The sequence below is a fragment of the Rhinoraja longicauda genome, chromosome 13, assembly GCF_053455715.1.
Source record: "Rhinoraja longicauda isolate Sanriku21f chromosome 13, sRhiLon1.1, whole genome shotgun sequence".
Classification (NCBI taxonomy): domain Eukaryota; kingdom Metazoa; phylum Chordata; class Chondrichthyes; order Rajiformes; family Arhynchobatidae; genus Rhinoraja; species Rhinoraja longicauda.
Genome location: NC_135965.1, coordinates 40798233 through 40822321, shown reverse-complemented (window position 1 = coordinate 40822321; position 24089 = coordinate 40798233). Strand labels below are relative to the sequence as shown.

At 42.0% G+C, this 24089-nt stretch overlaps 1 protein-coding gene across 1 annotated transcript; it reads right to left on the bottom strand.

The window, feature by feature from the left end:
• Nucleotides 1-85: 85 nt before the first annotated feature.
• Nucleotides 86-24053, bottom strand: LOC144599268 (sphingosine-1-phosphate phosphatase 2-like). Its single transcript, XM_078410044.1, has 5 exons — nucleotides 23832-24053; nucleotides 18082-18237; nucleotides 10589-10768; nucleotides 2494-2583; nucleotides 86-666 (listed from the first exon to the last, which is right to left on the bottom strand). Exons 1-5 carry the CDS (start codon nucleotides 24051-24053, stop codon nucleotides 124-126), a joined length of 1191 nt encoding a protein of 396 aa, XP_078266170.1. The 3' UTR covers nucleotides 86-123.
• Between the last annotated feature and the right edge of the window lie 36 nt (nucleotides 24054-24089).

The following is a 24089-nucleotide window of genomic DNA, read 5'->3' as shown; positions in this document are numbered from 1 at the left end:
TTTAAACAGGTTGAGTCATAATAGTATTTACAGGAAATGTCTTTACAGTAAGTCTTCATCAACACATGGGGGATGCATCTCGGACACTAGAAATTTGCACCGGATTCATTCAATCTCAAATCCTCACAGGAGTTTGAGGTATTGATGCAGCAAGGGTACTATCGCTGTTGCAACGAAGCCGATGGAAGAATATGTGGCAAATTTGTAGGGCACTTCGATCTCCAGTCTCTTCCTGGCTTCCATATCATCTGGAACATGAAACCAAGCACATACTACTTTGAGGGAGATGGTTTTGACAATTAGGCGAGTGCCAACGAGGACACTAATTCCAATGAGAAAGCGAATGATGGCCATTAATGCAACTTGTAGAGTTATGGAAGGCACTTCAAATGGAAGAGGCCCTGTAGGCTCGTAAGTTTGACCGTACTGGTAGTTCATCCAAAATCCAACAGTGCACCCTGAAGCCACAGCCAGGATTATGGTGGTGTCTCCCCTGGTTGGGCTGTAGTGATCCAACGCTGGGTAATTATAACTCATGAGAAAAGGCAAAACTACTGCAATGACTGGAGTTAGGGGGCTGGTTAACTGGAGGTCATCGAAAATGTTCCAGAACGGGAACGTCAAGCCCATAAGGACCGCAGTAAGAAGAATTCCACAGATTACATCCTGAAAATGACATAAACAAGTTAGATTTATTTGACGGAACATAATGACCAATTAAACTACCACAGTGGTGCATTTGAATTCCAAGTTTCCTTTGCTCTTATACTCCACTGGGAGGGCACTTTACCAACCCTTCTCACTGGGGTGGCACAGCGGTAGTGTCGGAAGGAACTGCAGATGCTGGTTTAAACTGAAGATAGACACAAAAAGCTGGAGTAACTCAGCGGGTCAGACAGTATCTCTGGAGAAAAGGAATAGGTGACATTTCGGGTCGAGCGGTAGAGTTACAGCCTTAGAGCGCCAGAGATCCCAGTTCGATCCTGACTACAGGTACTGTCTGTAAGGAATTTGTATGTTCTCCTGTGACCGCGTGGGTTTTCTCCGGGTGCTCCGGTTTCCTTTCACACTGCAAAGACTTACAGGTTTGTAAGTTAATTGGGTTTGTTAAAAATAATAAATTCTCTCTGGTGGATAATGACAGTGTACGGGGTGTTCGCTGGTCGGCACGGACGCGGTGGGTCGAAGGGCCTGTTTCCACACTGTATCTCTAAGGTTAAAAAGTCTAAAGTCTAAACATCACATTTATCTGCATTGATCCTCTAATTATCTGCTTGTTGTGCAAGTTTATCGATGCCCACCAATGATTTATTGCAGGTGTCATTACTGACTTTTCATTATCCAGCCTTGCCAAAATAAAAGGTTTCATTCACAAACTAGTGTTATTGATCGCAAAATTGAAATCGTTAATGTAAATTGTGAACAGTAGTGGTTCCAGCACTGATGCCCTTATGAATATTCACCCTTTGCCCCATCTCCTCTCTATCATCGCCAATCCATCCACTATCTCTGTAGCTACTTTTTTTATCCCTGGGCTGTTGGTTGCCTACTCCAGGGGTATTTTATCGTTGCGCGATTGGAATCAAAATTAAACTCAAATCTGTTCTTGTTTTACACCCACAGATGTGCATGTCCTGATTACGTTAATATATGAGCAAATATATGAGGCCAATAGTTAAAATGTTCTAGGTTGAAGACATTGAAATCAATTGCTGTTCTGATGGAGAAATGAGAATTAAATCAGCACTGATTGTGGGTCAAACCTGCAACCTAGTCTCTATGGCTTAGAGCTGCCTTCTCCCCATACCCCCTCAGGGGGTATGGGGAGAAGGCAGGAACGGGGTACTGATTGAGAATGATCAGCCATGATCACATTGAATGGCGGTGCTGGCTCGAAGGGCCGAATGGCCTCCTCCTGCACTTATTGTCTATTGTCTATTGTATCAGCTGGAGTGTAGTGGAGTTGAATTCTGGTCATGGAGTTATAGAATCATAGAGTCATATATCATGGAAACAGGCCCTTCCGCCCAACGTGCTCATGCCGACCAACATGACCCACCTATACTTGTCCCACCTGCCTGCGTTTGGCCCCCTATACTCTCTAAATCTGTCCTACCCATGTACCTGTCTAAATGTTTCTTAAATGTTGCGATTGTACCTGGCTTCAATTACCTCCTCCGGCAGCTCGTTCCATATACCCACGGCCTTTGTGTGAAAAACTTAGCCCTCAGGTTTCTATTCTGCCCACTTCTTGGATACAATGATGACAGATAACATGGAATACATTGAAACATTGGAAATATGTCAAAACTGTGTTAGGATGTGTTAATAGAGGATTTGTTCAGAGCTGAAATTACAAGGGCTGAGATGATTAAAGCATCATTGACTTGCTACCCACAATTTGTAGCTCTTTTGGTCATCTGTGCTTTTATTAGTTCTTTTTCATCCGGTAATAGTTAACAGTTATAATTATAAGTAGACTTTATGTCCTACCAGAACAGTGTGCATTCCAGTGTAGAGCCTGCTCAATGAAACCAGCGTAGACATCAGCACAGACGCCATTAGTCCCAATGCAAATGAATACTGTAAATCAAATAAACATCAGGTCCTATCACTATCAATGAAATAAATTAATAATTCAGACCAGTCAAGTTTAAAAGAGTGATTAATATTTAGGTTTCCTCTGATCGATCTGGAAGCAGAATTTTAACAAGAAATCCCTCCGCCTTATAACATTAGTGTAAAAACATCGATATTACAACCAAGCAAATAACTTGAAACAAATTTGTAAACACAATGACCATTTAAAATTATTTCTGAAGAGAACAAGGCCGTAATCTTTGCAACTGCTTGGAATAAAAATTTGATGATTTAAGAAAAACTAATCATTTATTTGTTCACAAATGACTCAAACATGCTGAATTACCCTTGCATGAATCCAAGAAGTCCGTGGACTTTCGTGTGAAGGAGTATGAATGTAAGAAGAAATTAAAATACAGAGACTGGTGGTGCCTGGAACACATGGATACGAAGTAAATTGAATTGAATTAAATTGAATATGCAGGAAAATGGATGGATATAGATCATGTTCAGGTGTAGGAGATTAAATTGACATTGTGTTCGGCACAGACATTATGGGCCGAACATAGACAAAAAGTAGGAAGGAACTGCAGATGCTGGTTTGCACCGAAGATAGACACAAAATGCTGGAGTAACTCAACGGGACAGGCAGCATCTCTAGAGAGAAGGAATGGGTGACGTTTCGGGTCGAGACCCTTCTTCAGATTGAGAGTCAGGGAAGAGAGAGTCTAGAGATATGGAAGGGTATGGTGCGAAAACGACAGAGGGACTCAAACACAGATAGCTAATAGGCAGTGTGTGAGGCAGGAGGCAGAAAAGGGAAACACTCAGACCCAATATGTAGGGGAGAAAGAAGGGAAAAGAAATAAACTGAGAATAAGAAATGATGGGTCCCTTAAATGTGTATATTTTAATGCTAGGAGCATTGTGGATGAGCTTAGAGCCTGGATTGACATCTGGAAGTATGATGTTGTGGCGATCAGTGAAACATGGTTGCAGGAGTGTTGCGATTGGCAATTAAATATTCCAGGATTTCATTGTTTCAGATGTGATAGAATCGGAGGGGCAAGAGGTGGGGGTGTTGCATTGCTTGTCAGGGAGGATATCACAGCAGTGCTTTGGCAGGACAGACTAGAAGGCTCGATTAAGGAGGCTGTTTGGGTGGAACTCAGAAATGAGAAAGGTTTAGCAACACTTATAGGGGTGTATTATAGATCGCCAAATAGGGAACGAGAATTGGAAGAGCAAATATGTAAGGAGATAGCAGATATTAGTAGTAAGCACAGAGTGGTGATTGTGGGTGATTTCAATTTTCCGTATATAGACTGGGAATCACATTCTGTTAAAGGGCTGGATGGTTTGGAGTTTGTAAAATGTGTGCAGGATAGTTTTTTGCAGCAATACGTAGAGGTGCCTACCAGAGAAGGGGCAGTGTTGGACCTCCTGTTAGGAAATGAGATGGGTCAGGTGACGGAGGTATGTGTTGAGGAGCACTTTGGGTCTAGTGATCATAATGCCATTAGTTTCAATATCATTATGGAGAAGGTCAAATCTGGACCAAGGGTTGAGATTTTGGATTGGAGAAAGGCTAATTTTGAGGAGATGAGAAAGGATTTAAAAGGAGTGAAATGGAAATTGCTGTTTTATGAAAAGGATATAATAGAGAAATGGAGGATATTTAAAGGTGAAATTTTGAGAGTACAGAGTCTTTATGTCCCTGTTCGGTGGAAAGGAAAGAATAATAATTTGAAAGAACCGTGGTTTTCCAGGGAAATTGGACACTTGGTTCGGAAAAAGAGGGAGATATACAATAAATATAAGCGGCAGGGAGTAAATGAGGTTCTTGAGGAATATAAAGAATGTAAAAGGAATCTTAAAAAGGAAATTAGAAAAGCGAAAAAAAGATATGAGGCTGCTTTGGCAAGTAATGTAAAAGTAAACCCCAAGGGGTTCTACAGATATGTCAATAGCAAAAGGATAGTGAGGGATAAAATTGGTCCATTAGAGAGTCAGAGTGGACAGCTATGTGCTGAGCCGGAAGAAATGGGGGAGATATTAAACAATTTCTTTTCTTCGGTATTTACCGAGGAGAAGGATATTGAATTATGTGAGGTAAGCGAAACAAGTAGAGTAGTGATGGAAATTAGGAGGATTAAAGAAGAGGAGGTACGGACACTTTTGAAGAATATAAAAGTGGATAAGTCTCCAGGTCCTGATAGGATATTCCCTAGGACATTGAGGGAAGTTAGTGCAGAAATAGCAGGGGCTATGACGGAAATATTTCAAACGTCATTAGAAACAGGGATGGTGCCGGAAGATTGGCGCATTGCGCATGTTGTGCCTTTGTTTAAAAAAGGTTCTAAAAGTAAACCTAGCAATTATAGACCTATTAGTTTGACGTCTGTGGTGGGAAAATTAATGGAAAAGATACTTAGGGACAATATATATAATTATTTGGATAATCAAGGCCTGATTAGAAACAGTCAACATGGATTTGTGCCTGGAAGGTCATGTTTGACTAATCTTCTTGAATTTTTTGAAGAGGTTACCAGGGAAATTGATAAGGGCAAGGCTGTGGATGTTGTCTATATGGACTTCAGTAAGGCATTTGACAAGGTTCCACATGGAAGGTTGATTAAGAAGGTTAAATCGTTGGGTATTAATAGTGAGGTTGCAAGATGGATTCAACAATGGCTGAATGGGAGATACCAGAGGGTAACGGTTGACAATTGTATGTCAGGTTGGAGGCCAGTGTCTAGTGGAGTGCCCCAAGGATCTGTGTTGGGTCCACTGTTGTTTGTCATTTACATTAATGATCTGGATGATGGTGTGGCAAATTGGATTAGTAAATATGCAGATGATACTAAGATAGGTGGAGTAGTTGATAGTGAGGTAGATTTTCAAAGTCTACAGAGAGACTTGGGCCTTTTGGAAGGGTGGGCTGAAAGATGGCAGATGGAGTTTAATGCTGATAAGTGTGAGGTGCTGCATTTTGGTAGGACAAATCAAAATAGGACGTACAGGGTAAATGGTAGGGAATTGAGGAATGCAGTGGAACAGAGGGATCTGGGAATAACTGTGCATTGTTCCCTGAAGGTGGAATCTCATGTGGATAGGGTGGTGAAGAAGACGTTTGGTATGCTTGCCTTTATAAATCAGAGCATCGAGTATAGAAGTTGGGATGTAATGTTGAAATTGTACAGGGCATTGGTGAGGCCGAATCTGGAGTATGGTGTGCAGTTCTGGTCGCCAAATTATAGGAAGGATGTCGACAAAATGGAGAGGGTACAGAGGAGATTTACTAGAATGTTGCCTGGGTTTCAGCACTTAGGCTACAGAGAGAGGTTGAACAGGTTGGGTCTTTATTCTTTGGAGCGTAGAAGGTTGAGGGGGGACTTGATAGAGGTTTTTTAAATTTTAAGAGGGACGGACAGAGTTGACGTGGGTAGGCTTTTCCCTTTGAGAGTGGGGAAGATTCCAACAAGGGGACATAGCTTCAGAATTGAGGGACAAAGGTTTAGGGGTAACATGAGGGGGAACTTCTTTACTCAGAGGGTTGTGGCTGTATGGAATGGGCTTCCGGTGGAAGTGGTGGAGGCTGGCTCGATTTTATTATTTAAGAGTAAATTGGATAGGTATATGGATAGGAGGGGATTGGAGGGTTATGGTCTGAGTGCAGGTAGATGAGACTAGGTCAGGGAGAATGGTCGGCGTGGACTGGTAGGGCCGGACAGGCCTGTTTCCATGCTGTAGTTGTTATATGTTATATGTTATATGTTATATCAAAGCAGACTATGATCAGGAAATGTAGTTCCTGCACTGCACAGTTCTTGATCTACTGTTCAAAGTATTCATGCAACTCTTGTGATACTAAATTCTCATACCCAATGCCTCTTCTTTAAATAAAAATGAAAGGAACAACTTGGCATTTTACTACATTGGCTAAAGAGGCAATACCTACTGTGTTGTCTGACCTTAGGTTTGGTAGCAAATATAATTAGTCGTGACAATGAATAATTTATTGGAAATATTTAATATGGTTCAGCCGTAATCAAACTCATAGTTATTCAAAGTTGTTTGGCATTCTGTTATTGTTAGAGAGTAAGCTAATCAACTATATGGCGCTGGTGTGTCGCTAACCAAAATAAAATCCTAAGATCTTAAGATCGCAAGTGATAGGAGTAGAATTAGGCCTTTCGGCCCATCAAGATTAAATTGTAAAACATCTACATCTATCTCACGGTGGGATGGCATGAAAATACTTTGCATGTTCTTTGAGCAAATCCCCAACTAGTTCATTAGTCATAGGAGTGGAAAGAGGCCATTCTGCCCATCAAGTCTACTCCGCCATTCAATCGTGGCTGATCTATCTTACCCTCTCAATCCCATTTTCCTGCCTTTTCCCCAGAACCCTTGACACCCTTAGGTCATTCATTTTTTAACCACTGCTTCATGGCAAGAATCTGTCAATCTCTGCCTTAAAAATACCCAAATGACTTGGCCTCCACAGTCATCTGTGGTAATGACCTTTTATTTAATTCGCTTAAGGGAACTAATCCCCTTCCGAAGTCCTTCACCAGATTGAACATTTCAATCTCCTTTAATTCCACTAATTTCTCAAAATCAAAGGGGGGAAACGACATAGGTCCAAATTATGCCCATCTCTTTCTGAGATGCGTTGGTCAGTCCTTATTTCAGCCTTGGAACAATGGAGTCCAGGAATAGGCCCTTTGGCCCACAAGCCTTTCAGCCTTCAACCCTGTTCTACAGAAGCCCAATGTAAGCTCAAGGAACATCAGCTCATTTTCTGGATGGGCACAGGACTCAGAACATCCATTTCACCAGCTTTTCCGGTTTGTACCAGAGCCTCCCATTTCCGAGGAAATGTCACTAACTTGTATTGTTCACTCTGCTTTTCCCTTCCACAGATGCTGTCCGACCTGCTGCAGTTATTCCGGAATTCTGTTTTGTTTCAGATTTCCAGCAACTGCTGAAGTTTGCATCACCAGGTTCAGCATTGTGTTAATTATCATCTTTACTCTGTCCTTATTCATTTTGTTGCATCTACATCTACGCTGGATTAACTCAGCGGGACAGGCAGCATTTCTGGAGAAAAAGGATGGTTGACGTTTCAGGTCTAGAAGGGTTCCAACCCGAAGCATCACCCATCCTTTTTCTCCAGAGATGCTGTCTCACCCACCAAGTTACACCAGCACTTTGTGTCTATTTTCCTTATAATCCAGCATCTGCAGTTCCTTCCTACACATTTTGTCTGCTCCAGAGAAGTCAGCTGTGATTACCACATCAGCCATCAGCTCTCCCTATCACACACATTTCCTTTGTACTCTTCACCAACTATCCTCTCCCTACCCCTGACCAACTTCCCTGCAGCTTAAAACATGATGGATTTACACCGTATCCTAGTTAATTAACCTAAAAGATTAACTCCGTTTCTCTCTATATAAGTGCTGCCTGGCCTGATGAGTGGTACCGGCATCTTCTGCTTTTATTTAAGACTAGACCAAGTGGACCTGTTGGGCCCAAACCTCTCCTGCATTGGTGCAGCACCCTCTCCTCCCCCCTCCCATCCCCCTCCCCTTCCCCCCCTTTCCCCCCCTTCCCCCCTCACCCACCTCCCCTCCCCCCTCCCCTCCCCCTCCCTCCCCTCCTTCTCCCCTCCTCCCCTCCCCCTCCCTCCACCCCACCTCCCCCTCCCTCCTCCCCCTCCCTGCCCCTCCCTCCCCCCACCCTCCCTAGGAGATAGATTTAAACTTTAAAATGTGAATAACTTTAAAAATATAACACCGATTTCAATTAAACTTCTTCCATTAGCACCAAAGGAACGACAGTGAGTAAAGTGGGCCTAAACTTGTCACGCTATCGTGTACTGTTTTGCCCGTAGTTCAGGAACAAACAAACAAACAAACGATAGTTTTAGTAAAGAGATGATTGTCAGTTATCCGTTCCTTAAGAAATTATATAACAGGGGCAAAGTAGTGTCATTGATTCAAATACTGTGCTTTAACTTGTTAACACGTGTGACATTGAATGGAGACGCAAGGACTGCAGATGCTGGAATCCTGAGAAAGCACAAAATGCTGGAGGAAATCAGTGGGTCAGGCAGCATCTGTGAAGGGAATGGAGAGCCGACGTTTTGGGTATGGACCTGAAACACCACCTTTTTATTCCCTCAAGAGATCCAGCACTTTAGAATATTGAATGGTTCCTTAATAAATGTTCAGCTTTTATTTAAATATAACCCTTTAATGCTGGAAGGGACAGCACTATGTAGATGTTATTTCTTTCTATTTGTTTATTCAGTGGATATCATTAAAAATTATGACCTGGAGACATTTATCACATCAACGTTTATTAAATTAATATGACGGAATTAGAAGCAAACATAAGGAAATGACAGCTTATTGCTGTGCTTAATATTTTCCTGCAGGCAAAATTTCAAATTCTTCTTCGGAATAATTATGCTTTAATAAGAAAAAAGTGTTTTCAATTAGTCTTTCCAAATGATGGCTTAACATTTTGACCCTTTGCCATAAAAACACTGCGATAAACCAGTCTTACTGCAGAGTCTGACGGAGCAATGATAAAAAATGAATGACCTTGGGATCTGCAAGTCATTGTGTACAGCCAAGTGCCAAAATTCATGAATATCTCAGGGTTCTGACAGTTCCTTAGAATATAAAATGTAATTATATTTTATACACAGAAAAAAATATTAACAATTTGTGTTTCTCTATTAAAAATAAGACCCGTTTGCTGATTCTATGGAATATTGAACACAGTACAAATCTGAAATATATTTAAGAATCACAATTCAGATGCTACTAATTTAAGCAGATGTCTGTGCTTTTGTTAACTGTTTAATAAATGTTCTTTCGTTACAAAGTGCCTTTGTAATGTGCTCTACTCCCCAGTGTCTAATCAGTAATAGTTTAGTAAGCATTAATCGTATTAATCTAATTTAACCACTTATTACTGCCATTGGATAATGAGGAATTTTTGTTTAAAAAAAGGCTCACCTTTGAAGTAATTAAACAGAATGAAATTTGATCATAATTAAACATCTTTTTTCTCCTTTAATATGGTATCAAATAAATATGAATGTGTTCTGACAGGTATTTGGAATGGCACGTTCTCCCCGTGACTGCGTGGGTTTCCTACGGGTGCTCCGGTTTCCTCCCACATCCCCAAAACGCGTGGGTTTGTAGGCTATTTGGCTTCTGTCAAAAGCCCCTAGTGTGTAAGGAGTGGATGCAAAAGTGGGATAACATGGAACTAGTGTGAACGAGTGATTGATAGTCAGCGTGGACCTGATGGGCCGAAAGACCTGTTTCCGGGCTGTATCTCTAGACTCTAGAGTGATCTTGTGAGATGACCTTTGTCTCATTATCTGTCACAGAGGGCGGCATGGTGGCACAGCGGTAGAGTTGCTGCCTTACAGCGCTGGAGACCCAGATTTCATCCCGACTACGGGTGCTGTCTGTACGGAGTTTGTTCGTTATCCCCATGACCGCGAGGGTTTTCCTCCGAGATCTTCGGTTTCCTCCCACACTCCAAAGACGTGCAGGTTTGTAGGTTAATTGGCTTGGAATAAGTATATATTGCCCCTCGTGTGTGTAGGATAGAGTTAAAGTGCGGGGATCGTTGGTCGGTGCGGACTCGGTGGGCCAAACGGCCTTTTTCTGCACCATATCTCTAAACTAAACTAAACTAAACTAAACTAAACTAAGATCGTAAAACTAAGCCAGGAATCCCTTTGAATAAAAAGTGAATCCTTCAACTAACCTGCTCTGATGTTATCTTATGCGTAATTTTAAACCAGGCATTGAATATATTATGTAGGAAGGAACTGCAGATGCTAGTTTAAACCAAATATAGACACAAAAAGCTGGAGTAACTCAGCAGGACAGGCAGCATCTCGGGAGCGACGGAATGGGTGACGTTTCGGGTCGAGACCCTTCTTCAGAGGTACATTGAATGTATCACCTACCTTGTATCTGTACATTGTGGCAATGAGGAATGTAAAGGAGATGGCAGTGGCTGCCATGGCATGAGTTGATGGCATACCATACTCTGCGTCAACTCTTGTCTCCAACTTTACAACTGGCGGGGATAGTGGACGTGGCCACTTGATGATATCTTTGGAAGCCTGGCCGAAATACATAACGATCTGTCCAAAACAGTTACAAAAAGATAAGATGCAAGTGTTGATGAAGGTGCATCATTTCATTCCATTTCATTTCAACAGTTCCATTTCATTATTAACTGTATTTCCGTTCTGCTATATCCTTTGCACTGTATCTGGGTACAAGTGACAAATAATGAACCTAAACCTAAATCAGTTTAAAAAAATATATATATAGATCCTGAACTTTGCTAACATCTTTCACAACCTTAGAATTTAGTTGAGTTTGGTTTAGTTTATTGTCACGTGTACCAAGGAACAGTGAAAAACTCTGCTAACCAGTCAGCAGAGAGACAATACATGATTACATCAAGCCATCCACAGTGTACAGATACTGTACATGATAAAGGAATAATGTTTAGTGAAAGGTAAAGTCCAGTAAAGTCTGGTTAAAGATAGTCCGAAGGTCTCCAGTGAGGTAGATGGTAGCTCAGGACCGCTCTCTAATTGTGGAGAGAATGGTTCAGTTGCCTGATAACAGCTGGAAAGAAACTGTCCCTGAACCTGGAGGGGTGTGTTTTCTCATTTCTATACCTCTTGCCTGATGGGAAAGGGGAGAAGAGGGAGTGACCAGGGTGAGACTTGTCCTTGATTATGTTGGTGACCTTGCTAAGGCAGTGTGAGGTGTAAATGGAGACAATGGATGGGAGTATGTTGTAGCTGCTGATTTTTCAATCGACTGAAAAAGGTTCCAAGTCATGGCTAACATGAGATTTCACTTTATTTAATGTCAACTAAATTTCAGTTCACCTTCCTTCATAACAATATTCACATATATTATCCTGGGGACTCACTGGTATAACACTGCTCAGCTGAGGATCAAAAGAAGAGAAATGATCATGGAACGTTGCTACAACTGGATAAGTGCCACCAACATTGGCTTTTGTGCCAGGCTCGGTGACAAGCCGAGTGGATAGTATATTTCCACAAATGCCAGATGGAAAGCTAAATAGTCTTTTCAATTCCAAACTGTGGGATAAAGAATTGCCACATATATCCTGAATAATGGAGAAACAAGGAACTGCAGATGCTGGTTTACAACAACAAAAAACGATACAAAAATGCTGGAGTAACTCAGCTGGTCAAGCAGCATCTCTGGCGAACATGGTTAGGTGACGTTGCAGGTCGGGACCCTTCTTCAGACTGATAGTGGTGAGAAGATTTGAATGGGGTTGGATTAGAGAAATACACCGATATGACTCAAGGGGTTAGAAATACTCTCGCTTGTGTGAATTTGAGAGCACTCTACAGCTTAGGAGTTGGCTAACAAAACCAGATGGAACCAGAAAGTATGCTGCCAAGGGAGTATTGACTTTAGTCTTGTAACTAAATATCATGTGACCGGCCCTAGCAACAACCTTGCTGTTTTCATTAATAAGAATAAATACTGCCCAGTCTTCCATCAATCAGCAGGCTGCAGTAAATCATTTCGTTATCTGTTCTGGTAGGAAAAGGAAAGAAAAAATATACTTATGATCATGAGGTGATGTAGTCTACAAACAGAAAATACCGCCGTCATTAGGCCCTTAATCCCACTGCCTTCAATTGAATGGTTTCACTTTGGATAATACGTTTTAGCTGAAATTTATATTCAAAATGCGCTTCAATTTGTTTGCTTTAAGATGATTGTGTTATTTTTCAAAAATCAAACCGCATGCTTATCGTAATTGATTGTGCAAAATGGGACAGTGGAAGCTTGATCATCAGATTGTTTATCTATGTTCTTTTCTTTAATGCTTATATTAGTGCAGGGGAATGAAAATATTCAGTTTTAGGAAGAATCCAGTAAATTACAAGACTGTATGAATTCACGAGGAGAAAATGCACATTCTAATCCCAGTCTCAGAAATTTGGAAATCTTTAAAATTTGACTGCAGCCCCTGACTGACTGAGGGAATCGAAAACAAAGCAATTTAACAGCATATAAAACTGAAGATTGTATGAAACTAATACCGAGGCAGACTTTCACCACCCTATCCAGTTAGTGGGCCTTGCTAGCCTGGTAATCTAGAATGCGACTTGCCCTATTTAGCACCTATCTGAACAATATAGATGCAATAAGTGGCATTGAAGAGGCTTTTAGAGAGGCGTGTGGAAGTGTAGGGAATAGAGGGACATGGATCGTGTACAGGTAGATAGGATCAGTTTAACTACTGATCGGCATCATGTTCGGCACAAACCATCATATTCGGCACAAACTTTCAGGGCTGAAGGGGCTGTTCCTGGGCTGTACTGTAGTATGTTCTATGTTCTAATATGGATGATTGGGGATTATAATTGAGACACATTGGGTGACTGAGATGCATTATGGAAGGCCATGCACCTTTCTCTTCTCTTTAAAAGGTACACACCAGACCAAGACTCATACATGAACCCAACACACAGTCTGCCTGAATAAAACAGGTGAATGAATTCAATATGGTAAAATACTTTAAACGTGTTCTCCAATCTCTTCGTACTTGCAGAAAATAACAAAAATCAGTGTGCTTTGTCTCCAAATATAAGGGAGGTCAATCTCACCTCGATGAGTCCACATAATGCTAATAACATTGGGGATTTGAACTGCTGGCTCCAGATCTGACTGACTGAAAACTCTCAGAGGCTTTTTATAGAAACATGACCATCAACCATTTGTACAGTAAAGGATTCTCTCACATCATCAACAACTTTCCACAGAGGTCTGCAATTAATTTATTGATATTGAATAAACAATGGCAGAGCCGCTGCCTTACAACGCCAAAGGCTCAATCCTGACTATGAGTGATATCCGTTGAGTTTAGTTCAGTTGTGTTTTGTTTATTGTCACGTGTACCAAGGTACAGTAAAAAGCTTTTGTTGCATGCTAACCAGTCAGCGGAAAGACACTAGTTCCATGTTATCTGTGTGGAGTTTGCACGCTCTCCCTTTGACCATGTGGGGTTTTTTTTCCGGGTGCTCTGGTTACCTCCCACATCTCAAAGACGTGCAGGTTTGAAGGTTAATTGGCTTCTGTAAATTGCCCCCCTAGTGTGTAGGATGCAAAATTGGGATAACATAGAGCTTTTCACAGTGATTAATGGTCGGCGTAGCACAATGGGCCTATCTCCACGCTATATCTCTAAACTCAACCAATTTTGGATGATAACAAGATAATCAATGGCACTGTTGAACAATAGGCAACTCACTAACTTGCATCAGCATCACACATTGAACAATCTTCTGCAGCCAACCAGTCCATGCTAATGCCTTTGCTTTGATAAATATTCTCCATGATCTTGTGCTTTCTTAAAAATTCCTTACTTGCTGTTTCTGTTCATAATGATCAAAAATCAATGGGCAAAGGACATTTTTACCATCAATCATTCATTCAAATTAACTGTTTCATGCCTTTAAAAAAAAAATTAATAAATTAAATGTAAACTTTATTTAAATGATCTCCTGGTAGCAATTAAAGACTCATGACTTTTTTATTTTAAAGCTTTAGAATTGCTTTAACAAGGCTGTCCGATCTTAAGCACTCACTGACATTGAACTACCTTGACCAGATTTTTGGCAGTCAAATTTGTAACAGTAAGACAATACTTATATATAATTTAGAAAGATTATTGAATGTTTGACCAAATTGAAAACTGACCTGTGATTATTTGCACCTAACATTTCATATCATATCATATCATATATATACAGCCGGGAACAGGCCTTTTCGGCCCTCCAAGTCCGTGCCGCCCAGTGATCCCCATACATTAACACTATCCTACACCCACTAGGGACAATTTTTTTAACATTTACCCAGCCAATTAACCTACATACCTGTACGTCTTTGGAGTGTTCTTAATTTGTTTTAAAAAAAGATGGGTTGCATGTGGAAAATGTGATTGATAAGTATTGAGATGAGCATTTCATGGCATCAATTCAGTAGCTTTTTCACTGGAGGGATATGTGACTATAGTTTGTACAGAGATTTCAAGGATCTTGGCGTCAGACGTCTTGGCAGTTTTATTAAGAAGTATTAATTACAATCAGCAGCGTGAGGGAAATTGTTTGGTCACTGGTATTAATAGATTTTACGGTATGCAGTAAAGAACCAATTTTAGATGATGTACAAGCAGTTTGATAATGTACAAGCAGTTTGAAAACAGTGGAGGGGTAAAGAAAGATGGAGGGAGGATAGAGCTGGGTTTAGTCCGCGTACATGATGAAGCTGATTATTATAGCACAGAAGGAGGACATTTCTTGTTCGCTTGTAGCTCATTCCCTCTCATATAACCACCTTCTTTCATTGAGCTACATTCAGGAATATCTGGCTGCAGCCAATTAACCCATTAGTGCGTCAATGGGACGTGGGAAGAAACTGGAGCACCTATCAAAAACTTGCATGGTTACAGAGAGTACATGGAAACACTACATAGACAGCAACCCAAGTTAGGAGCATACGGATCACTCGAGCTGTGAGGCAGCAGTTTAGTTTAGAGATACATCGTGGAAACAGGCCCTTTGGCCCTTCGAGTCTGCATTGACCAGTGATCACTAGTTCTATGCTACACACTAAGGGGCAATTTACAGAAGCCAATTAACCTACAACCGGCACGTGTTTGGAAAAATGGAGAAAACTCATGCGGTCACAGGGAGAACGTACAAACTCCGTACAGACAGCACCCCGTAGTCAGGATCGAACCAGGTTCTCAGGCGTTATAAGGCAGCAACTCTACCGCTGTGCCACTGTGCCAGCCTGACTTCTAAGTTCAAACTCTGCTACCCCTGACCCACATTGGTAGTAAATAATGCCCGAAGCACCACACAGAAGAGTGAGTGGATTGGTCCCTGGCAATGGTTTCTTGATTAGTAAAGGTGTCAAAGGTAATGGGGTGAAGGCAGGAGAATAGGATGGAGAGGGAAAGACGGATCAGTCATGATTGAATGGCGGAGTAGACTTGATGGGCTGAATGACCTAACTGCTCTAATGATTTATGAGCTTAAAGAGCTGGGAAATGCTATAGCTACTGCCAGATGAGGGAAATCTCAGTAAATATTTAACTTCCTTGTATGCCTTTTGTATGAAAATACATATTTCCTCCAATGCTGCAATTTTTTTTCTTTTTTTTTCAGACCTCTTTGGATCAGTTGATCCCCAAGTAGATTAGCTTCCATTGATCTGCTCCAATTGATCTGCACAGCAGCAGAAACTTTTCAATGGTTCAATGGTTTTTTATTGTCACAGCAGGTACGGTGAAATTCTTTCTTTGCATATGGTTCAGTAAAGTATCGCCACACCTGAGCACAATTCCTGATTAGTACAAAGAGCATAGAAATAGTCCATTGAGACCGCTGCATGCAAGAGTCGTCAGGTTTTGGCGCTATATTCAGAGTCCAGTTCAGTCCCCGTGCTCGGTCTCCCGGAGCGGCGTCCGATCCAGGCGAGCCCCAGGCTGCTGCAGGGCCTCCATCCGCTGCCTCTGTTTGGATCGTCCAGTGGACCATCGTCCCTCTCCTCGCCCGGCCACCCTCACCTTTTGTGCCTCGGGGGCGCCTCCCACAGCTGAGCTTGAGGGCGCGGAAGGCAAGACCCCGGTTCACTCTCTCACCGGCCCCCTTGCTCTGGTGTACGCCGTCACCGGCTCCCTCCGTCCTCATCTCCGGTTCTCCGGTCCTCGGGGGATGAGCAGGAGCTGGCTCGGCGGCTCCCTCTACAGGCCTCGGCCCACCATTGTTCCCTTCCAGCCACGCGGCCCTTCGCTCCCGCACGCTCTCTCCAGTTTTACATACCCTTTTCACACAAAGCCACCTCACAACACCTCACCTTCACAGACTGACTGAAATGAGATGAACTCGTCAGCTACTCACACTAACGCTTCAAATTACACACACGTCCATATTAAAACAGGATTAAGCCCTGTCCCACTTGCCTTTAATTTTTGATATTCCATTCTTCAGATATTGACAGCTCTATATTTGGATCTGTGATTCCCACCAGTTTAAATTACAGACATTGATTGCGTGCTATCATTAGGCAATCAATAACATGCACTAAGTGCATTAGGCCAGGTACTTCCCCGTTGGCAGAGGACGGTTCGAAAAGCACAGTGGCAAGGTCTCAATCTTATGTCCTTCCTGATAGTTGGCTCACACTCAGCTGCGAGGTGGCTTCAAGTCTGTAGATAATTTTAGTTCAGTTTAGTTTATTGTTGTCACGTGTACCGAGGTACAGTGAAAGGCTTTTTGGTGCGTACTATGCAGTCAGCAAAAAGACTACACATGATTACAATGAAGACGTCCGCAGTGTGAAGATGCAGGATAAAGGGTATAATGTTTGGTGCAAGGTAAAGTCCCATTAAAGATCATTCAAAGATCTCCAGGACCGCACTCTAGTTGGTGAGAGGATGGTTCAGTTGCCTGATAACAACTGGGAAGGAACTGACCCCGACTCTGGCGGTATGCGCTTTCTAACCTCTGTACCTCTTGCCTGATGGGAGAGGGGAGAAGAGGGAGTGACCAGGGTGAGACTGGTCCTTGCTTATGCTGATGGCCTTGCCGATGCAGCGTGAAGTTTAGATGGAGTCATTGGAAGGGAGGTTGGTTTGTGTGATGATCTGGGCTACCATTGGACCAAGCATTCTAGTTTCTCTTCTCTTTTAACTCTTCAAATCTAGCAGCAGTGCACATTGACTAATGATTTTTAAATATCAATGTATTAAATGAGGTGCAGAATCTATGATTTTAAAATTGAAAGTAAAATATAAAATCCCTCTGCAAGGCATAATTACTACTTTCCAACCAACCACATTTTATCTGAAGAGTCCTCATGAAGTTAAATCCAGAGTGAAAATGTAATGACTTGTATAATGTTCAATTGGAAAAAAACACGTGGCACATTTGGAGGCAAACTTCACTTCAGGATGGGTAGAAAGGAACTGGTTTAAACCAGAGATAGACACAAGAAGCTGGATTGACTCAGCGAGACAGGCAGCATCTCTGGAGAGAAGGAATGGGTGACGTTTTGGGTCTGAAGAAGGGTCTCGACCCGAAGTCACCCATTCCTTCTCTCCAGAGATGCTGCCTGTCCCGCTGAGTTACTCCAGCTTTTTGTGTCTATCTTCACTTCAGGATGGGTTCACTTGTAATCTTGATCTATCATTGTGCAACTCACATGATGTGAAACAGAAATAATTTAGTGCACACCAATATTCACCAAGATAATCACCAATATTCAAGTTTCGTAATAACACTCCAAAGCCGATTGAGAAAAAAACATTGTTCTTGCCTTGCAGTATTCTGCTCGTCACAGTTACACTGAAATAGTATAGAAATCTGGAGGTACTTACTGCCCACACACCAACCAGCCTCCTGGTAACATAGGGGTCAAAATTCCAGTAGGTGGATGGGAGGAAAGTGATGTAAAAGATCTCCCGACCCAAGGCAGCAGCAAATCGGAACAAGTAGTAAAAGAAAAGGTTCTTCACCACGTATCTTGGCTTTCCCTGTGAAAATGTAAAACTCCATGAATCTCCGAACTTCATTCTCTTTTCAAGGCTGTAGAGTTTTACCTTGTCTACAGATGTCTCTAACATCGTTCAAGTGACATGGTGTTCAAGTGAACACAAAAATTATTTGATCCGATCATCTCAACTTTTCTTTTCCAAAGAGGTACTTCAGAAACGACTATTTAAAGGAAATTAAGCTGACGCGGGCAAAGAAAGTACAGATCAAATATACAGTACAGTATCGAGTTTCTTTTGGGCTCTTAAGTGTTGAGTTGACTGGGATCAGTCAATCATCCCTGTCCCACCTACAATTGGTCCAAAACGCCGCAGCGAGACTCCTGACGCGTACCCGTAAAAGGGAGCACATCACCCCGATCCTGGCCTCTCTCCACTGGCTCCCAGTAAGGTACAGAATCAATTTCAAGCTCCTCCTAATCACATATAAAGCCCTAAACGGGCTTGCCCCCCCTTATATCAAAAATCTTCTATCCAACCACTCTACCTCCAGGTCCCTCAGGTCGGTCGATATGGGGCTACTCACTATCCCGCGGTCTAGGCTTAAGCTCAGGGGTGACCGCGCTTTTGCGGTTGCAGCTCCAAGACTGTGGAACAGCATCCCTCTCCCCATCAGAACTGCCCCCTCCATCGACTCCTTTAAGTCCAGGCTCAAAACCTATTTCTACTCCCTAGCGTTTGAGGCCCTCTGAGGGGGCACTGTGAACTGTTTATGTATGTGCTGTTATGTTTATGTGCCATTTAGTTGTTCGTTTATTAGTACCTGAACTGATGTACAGCACTTTGGTCAACGTGGGTTGTGTTTAAATGTGCTATACAAATAAAATTGACTTGACTTGACTTGACTTGAGTTTAATGTAGCTTGCTGAATATTAGAATGGTTAATGTGCTGAGATTTAAATTTGCTCCAGTTTATCTCAAAATGTTTTTGTTAAAATAACACACAACCTAAAGTAAGATCATTTTTTATTTTACTGATTTAAATGAATTGGAAACAAATTTGATTTTGATTAAATTCAACAAGGTGCTAAAGAGGAAATGGAGTGTAGGCTGCAACTGTAATCCATAAACCAAGAAATTCCTTACAGCTGCTCTCATTTCACCAGTATTACTTCTTCAGAAAGGTGGCAGAAACCTTTGTGCAAGTGTAATTGACATTTCCACTGAACTTTTGCTACAACAGTATTTAGTTTAGTTTAGTTTAGCTTAATTTAGTTAATTTAGTTTAGAGATAAAGCGCGGAAACAGGCTCTTCAGCCCACCGAGTCCACGCCGACCAGCGATCCACATACACTAAAGCTATTCTACACACATTGGGGACAATTTACAATTTACAAGTTCGTCTTTGGAGTGTGGGAGGAAACCGGAGAAAACCCACACAGGTCACGGGGAGAAAGTACAAACTCCGTACTGACAGCACCCGTAGTCAGGATCGAACCCGGGTCTCTAAGGCAACAACTCTACCACTGCGCCACCGTGCTGGAAAAATTAAGAGCAACTGAGGAATTTCTGAATACTCAGAAGCCGTTTCGTTGGGCCTTGGTGAATGTTATATTATTTTATGCCACCATTAATATAATACATAACAATATTGTTATCATTGTGTGATTGCATGTTCAACAAGATTTATTATGACACATCACTAGGATAAACATGCCACATAAACGTGAAGCAGCAGGTTCATACTGGTGTTTACACCCCAAAGTTGCCTCCTCTGACCCTTCCCCAGCTAACTCATTAACATTATCATCTTTAAAGGAGGGTAATCTGAACAATGACAATGTAGAGTTTTAGTTTTGTTTATTATTGTCATGTGTACCGAGGTACTGTGAAAAACCTTTTGCTGCTTGCTATTTAGTCAGCACAAATACTATATATGATTACATTCAAGCCGTCCACAGTGTACCGATGCAGGATAAGGGGTATAATGTTTAGTGCAAGATAAAGTGCAATGAGGTAAATGGGAGGTCAGGATCGCTTTCTAGCCGGTGAGAGGATGGTTCAGTTGCCTGGTAACAGCTGGGAAGAAACTGTCCCTTAAACTGGAGCAATGTGTTTTCAAACTTCTGTACCTTTTGCCTGATGGAAGAGGGGAGAAGAGGGAGTGACCGGGTTGAGACTGATCCTTGATTATGTTGGTGCTCTTGCTGAGGCAGCTTAAAGTGTAGATGGAGTCAATGGAAGGGAAGTTGACTTGCATGAGAGTCTGGGGCTATGTTCGTAACTCTTTCCCCTTATGTGTTTACCAAGCTTCCCCCTTCCTGTATTAATGATAGATGGTGCTAATGACATGTACTTACACTCTGGCCAACAAAGTTTCTTCTGAATTTCACTTTGAACATGAATAGCTGTCTTGTAATTTTATTGCACATTCTCCAGTGACACCAATTCATTTCCAGACATGAACCACACACAGTATTGCAAATGTAGTGGCCAAACATTCTGTTCATCTTTGATGTAACCTCTGCTTTTTAGTGCTTTTTCTCCAGAAATTATGCCTGGTACTTTCTTTGTTTTCATCACAGGGTTATCAACCTGCATCACTACCTTGAGTGGTCTATGGAACAAAATCCCCTGCTACAACTTTTCTTCTCACTCCACGAAAGCACCTGTTATTTTATGGGTGACGTTTCCCATTCCTTCTCTCCAGAGATGCTGCCTTTCCGCTGAGTTACTCCAGCTTTTTGTGTCAATCTTCAGTTTAAACCAGCATTTGCAGTTCCTTCCAACATCTGTCATTTTATGGTCTATTTAGCTTTCTTACCATGATGTTCCATTTCACTCTTATCAATGTTGAAATTAATTTACCAATCATAATTCCACGATTAACAACATTGTACGTTTTTATTTTCTATTTTAACTAAAGCACCAAATTTGGAATCCTCAGTAAATGTTGAAATATCAATGAATAATTTCTCCAGCAATGATATTTGAGAATCATTAACAGTTAGCCTTTCCTTACACCTTTATACAGTTGATTTTTCATATAATGAAGCCTATAGTTTTGATATAACTTTTCCTAATTCCTCTCATCTCAGCAATGCTCCCAATACCTCACACTTACGAAAAAACTAACCTCACCTAATGTTGATAAATAAAAGACAATGAGCATTAAATTTCATCTCTATAATTACAACTTAGGAGCTATGAAGACAATATAATTATCTTCGAAGAAACAGACAACACATTAAACATTCATCTGGCTTTTGTTAACACAGTTCCTGACCAACTCTCTCTGTGTTTTCAGCTTGTCATGTTTACATTTCACAGTGCAATGTTCATCTAATGCAGAAAGTGCACAATTTGAGCGAATTTGCACATCCTACATCTGCTCGATTATGGGTGCTGGTTATTAACTGCTTAAGCACACAAATTAGAGGATGTTTCCAAGAAGTAAAAGAACTTGCTCTTGAAATGAATGCACGACTTCCAGTCTTGCAACATGGGCGATTAAAGCAAACATATGACTTTGCCCCATATTAATTAGCATTCAATTTAATCATTTGGACCTTGAACTGAAATAGTCGAGTGTGTAATTATAAGTTAAATGTGAAATTATTTGCATTTCGTAGATATCAGTGCTTATATCCCCCAGTAAATGAGTATCGAACGATGCTCTCCATCTCCAGGGCAAGTGCTGTCCCAGCCTGAGATGATAAGTGCAGATGTGCATTGGAAGTAGAAGCAAGATTCAGTTATTCATCCCATGCACATGAGTGGCACGGTGGCGTAGCAGTAGAATTGCTGCCTTAAAGTGCCAGAGACCCGGGTTCAATCCTAACTATGGTCTGGGTGCTTGTCTGTACGGATTGACCCTGTGGGTTTTCTCCAGGATCTCTGGTTTCCTCCCACACTCCAAAGACGTATAGTTTGGTAGGTTAATTGGCTTGGTGCAATTGTAAATCGTCCCCAGTGTGTAGCAGTGTTAGTGTGTGGGGGTCGCTAGTCGGCACGGACTCGGTGGGCCGAAGGGCCTGTTTCCGTGGTGTATCTCTAAACTAAACTAAACATGCTCCCCTTTTCAATAAGGACATGGCTAGTCTTTCACCTCTGCATCATTTTCTTGCTCTAAACTTATTTCCCTTAATATTTTCAAATCTATCAATCTCTGTCTCGGATCTATAGACAATAGACAATAGGTGCAGGAGGAGGCCATTCGGCCCTTCGAGCCAGCACCGCCATTCATTCTCAATCAGTACCCCGTTCCTGCCTTCTCCTCAGCGACTGTTCCTGGAAGAGAGGAGGGGTTTTATGATAGGTGGATACAGGTGAGAGGGGAGGGTTTGTCAGGCGGGTTGGACAAAGTTCAGAGATGAAAAGGTGGGAAATTATAATGACTAACGTGGCATTCCAGGGTCACTGCTTCTGGCAAAATACTGGAAAAAGTACCGTGAGAACGCAGATATATTCATCGCTGGCGATATGATTTATACGTGTACAGATCCCTGTTCATCCGTGAGAAGGAAAAAATATATAGCTCCCTGCAACTTGGCTTGATATCCGAAGTAACGATGAATCTAGCTAAATTGGGCTTTTATGTTTTGGGCAATTTGCCTAAATCGGGGTTTTATGTTTTGGATAATCTAATCCAATATTGTACCAAACCAATCAAGAAAAAAGCGAGCTAATGTAATATATGTTATAAAATGTCGGAGACAAATTATGCTGGAGTAACTCAGCGGGCCAGGCAACATCTCTGGGGAAAAGGGAATGGGTGACGTGTCCCTTCATCAGACTGGCTGGGACTGGCATATCAGACTAAAATGTGGACTTTTTTTAACCAAACCGTTTAAGAAAACGGCGATCCAATCCAAAATGCAATGTAAAATGTCATGGTAGTTTTTGTTTAAACTTAAACTGAGTGTTAATCACGTTTCATTTGGCAGAATCCCCATGTGTTTGGCCCTGCGATTATTTTCCTTCCAGCATTAGCCCGCGGTGACAGCGCCCAGGTGTGAAAAATCAAAATAAACTTTATTCAATGTGTGTAAAAAAAAAAGAGTACAATACAGAAACTAAAAATAATCACCGGGCATTCTCGGAGGATGTACAGGTACAACATACATCCAATTCGTGGTTACAGAGTCCTTTCACCGTTTGTGGAGCTGAATTTGGCACTGGGTGAATAATAAATACTGCACTTGTTTGGTAAGTTTGTTCGACTCCTCCCATGACATTTTTACTTCCTCCCTCCACTTGTTAGACCTGACTGACTGGAAATGAGCTGTTCCCCCGGCTAAAGAATACCCAGGTACGCCTTCACATCCAATGCTCCCTGGTGCAAAGTCCAAACACGTCTCAACACGGTCTAGGGGAAAGAGAGCTCCTCGGAAACGAGGGAAAACAACTGAGGTTGCTGGAGTCTCTCGTAAGGTGACAGGACCAGAATTAGACCATTCGGTCCATCAGGTCTACTCCACCATTCGATCATGGCTGACCTACTAACCCCATTCTCCTGCCTTCTCCCCAACACCCGTACTAATCAGGTCTTTATATAAAATAAACACTATACAGTAAGTCTGTCTGAAGCTCACCTTCAATGTGGATGCATTCACCCCAGGACCCTCCTTACCAACCTGCCCTTGCAGAAGCAGTGATCCCTCTGCGGCCGTGGGTCTTCCGTACCCATTGGTGCTTGGTCTTGTCCGCCTGCCTTGCTCACTGTCCGCTCCAGCACCGTTGCCGGAGGAGTTCTTGGTGGAGCCCACGCCTTCAACTTGAAGAAACAGACCACAAACTCGCTGGAAACTGGCCACCAGGCGAGGGTCTTGCAGGGAGGCGATGAAAGAAGCCATCATTTCATTCGTGCAATGGTGTGTGTGTGTGTGCGCGTC

Coding starts and splice junctions, on each gene's coding strand:
- LOC144599268 (XM_078410044.1), bottom strand. CDS start 24,053: ATGATGGCTTCTTTCATCGCCTCCCTGCAAGACCCTCGCCTGGTGGCC. Junction 18,238..23,831: donor CACTGCTTCTGCAAGGGCAG/GTTGGTAAGGAG, acceptor ACATTTTCACAG/GGAAAGCCAAGATACGTGGT. Junction 10,769..18,081: donor GGCTGGTTGGTGTGTGGGCA/GTAAGTACCTCC, acceptor TGTTTTGGACAG/ATCGTTATGTATTTCGGCCA.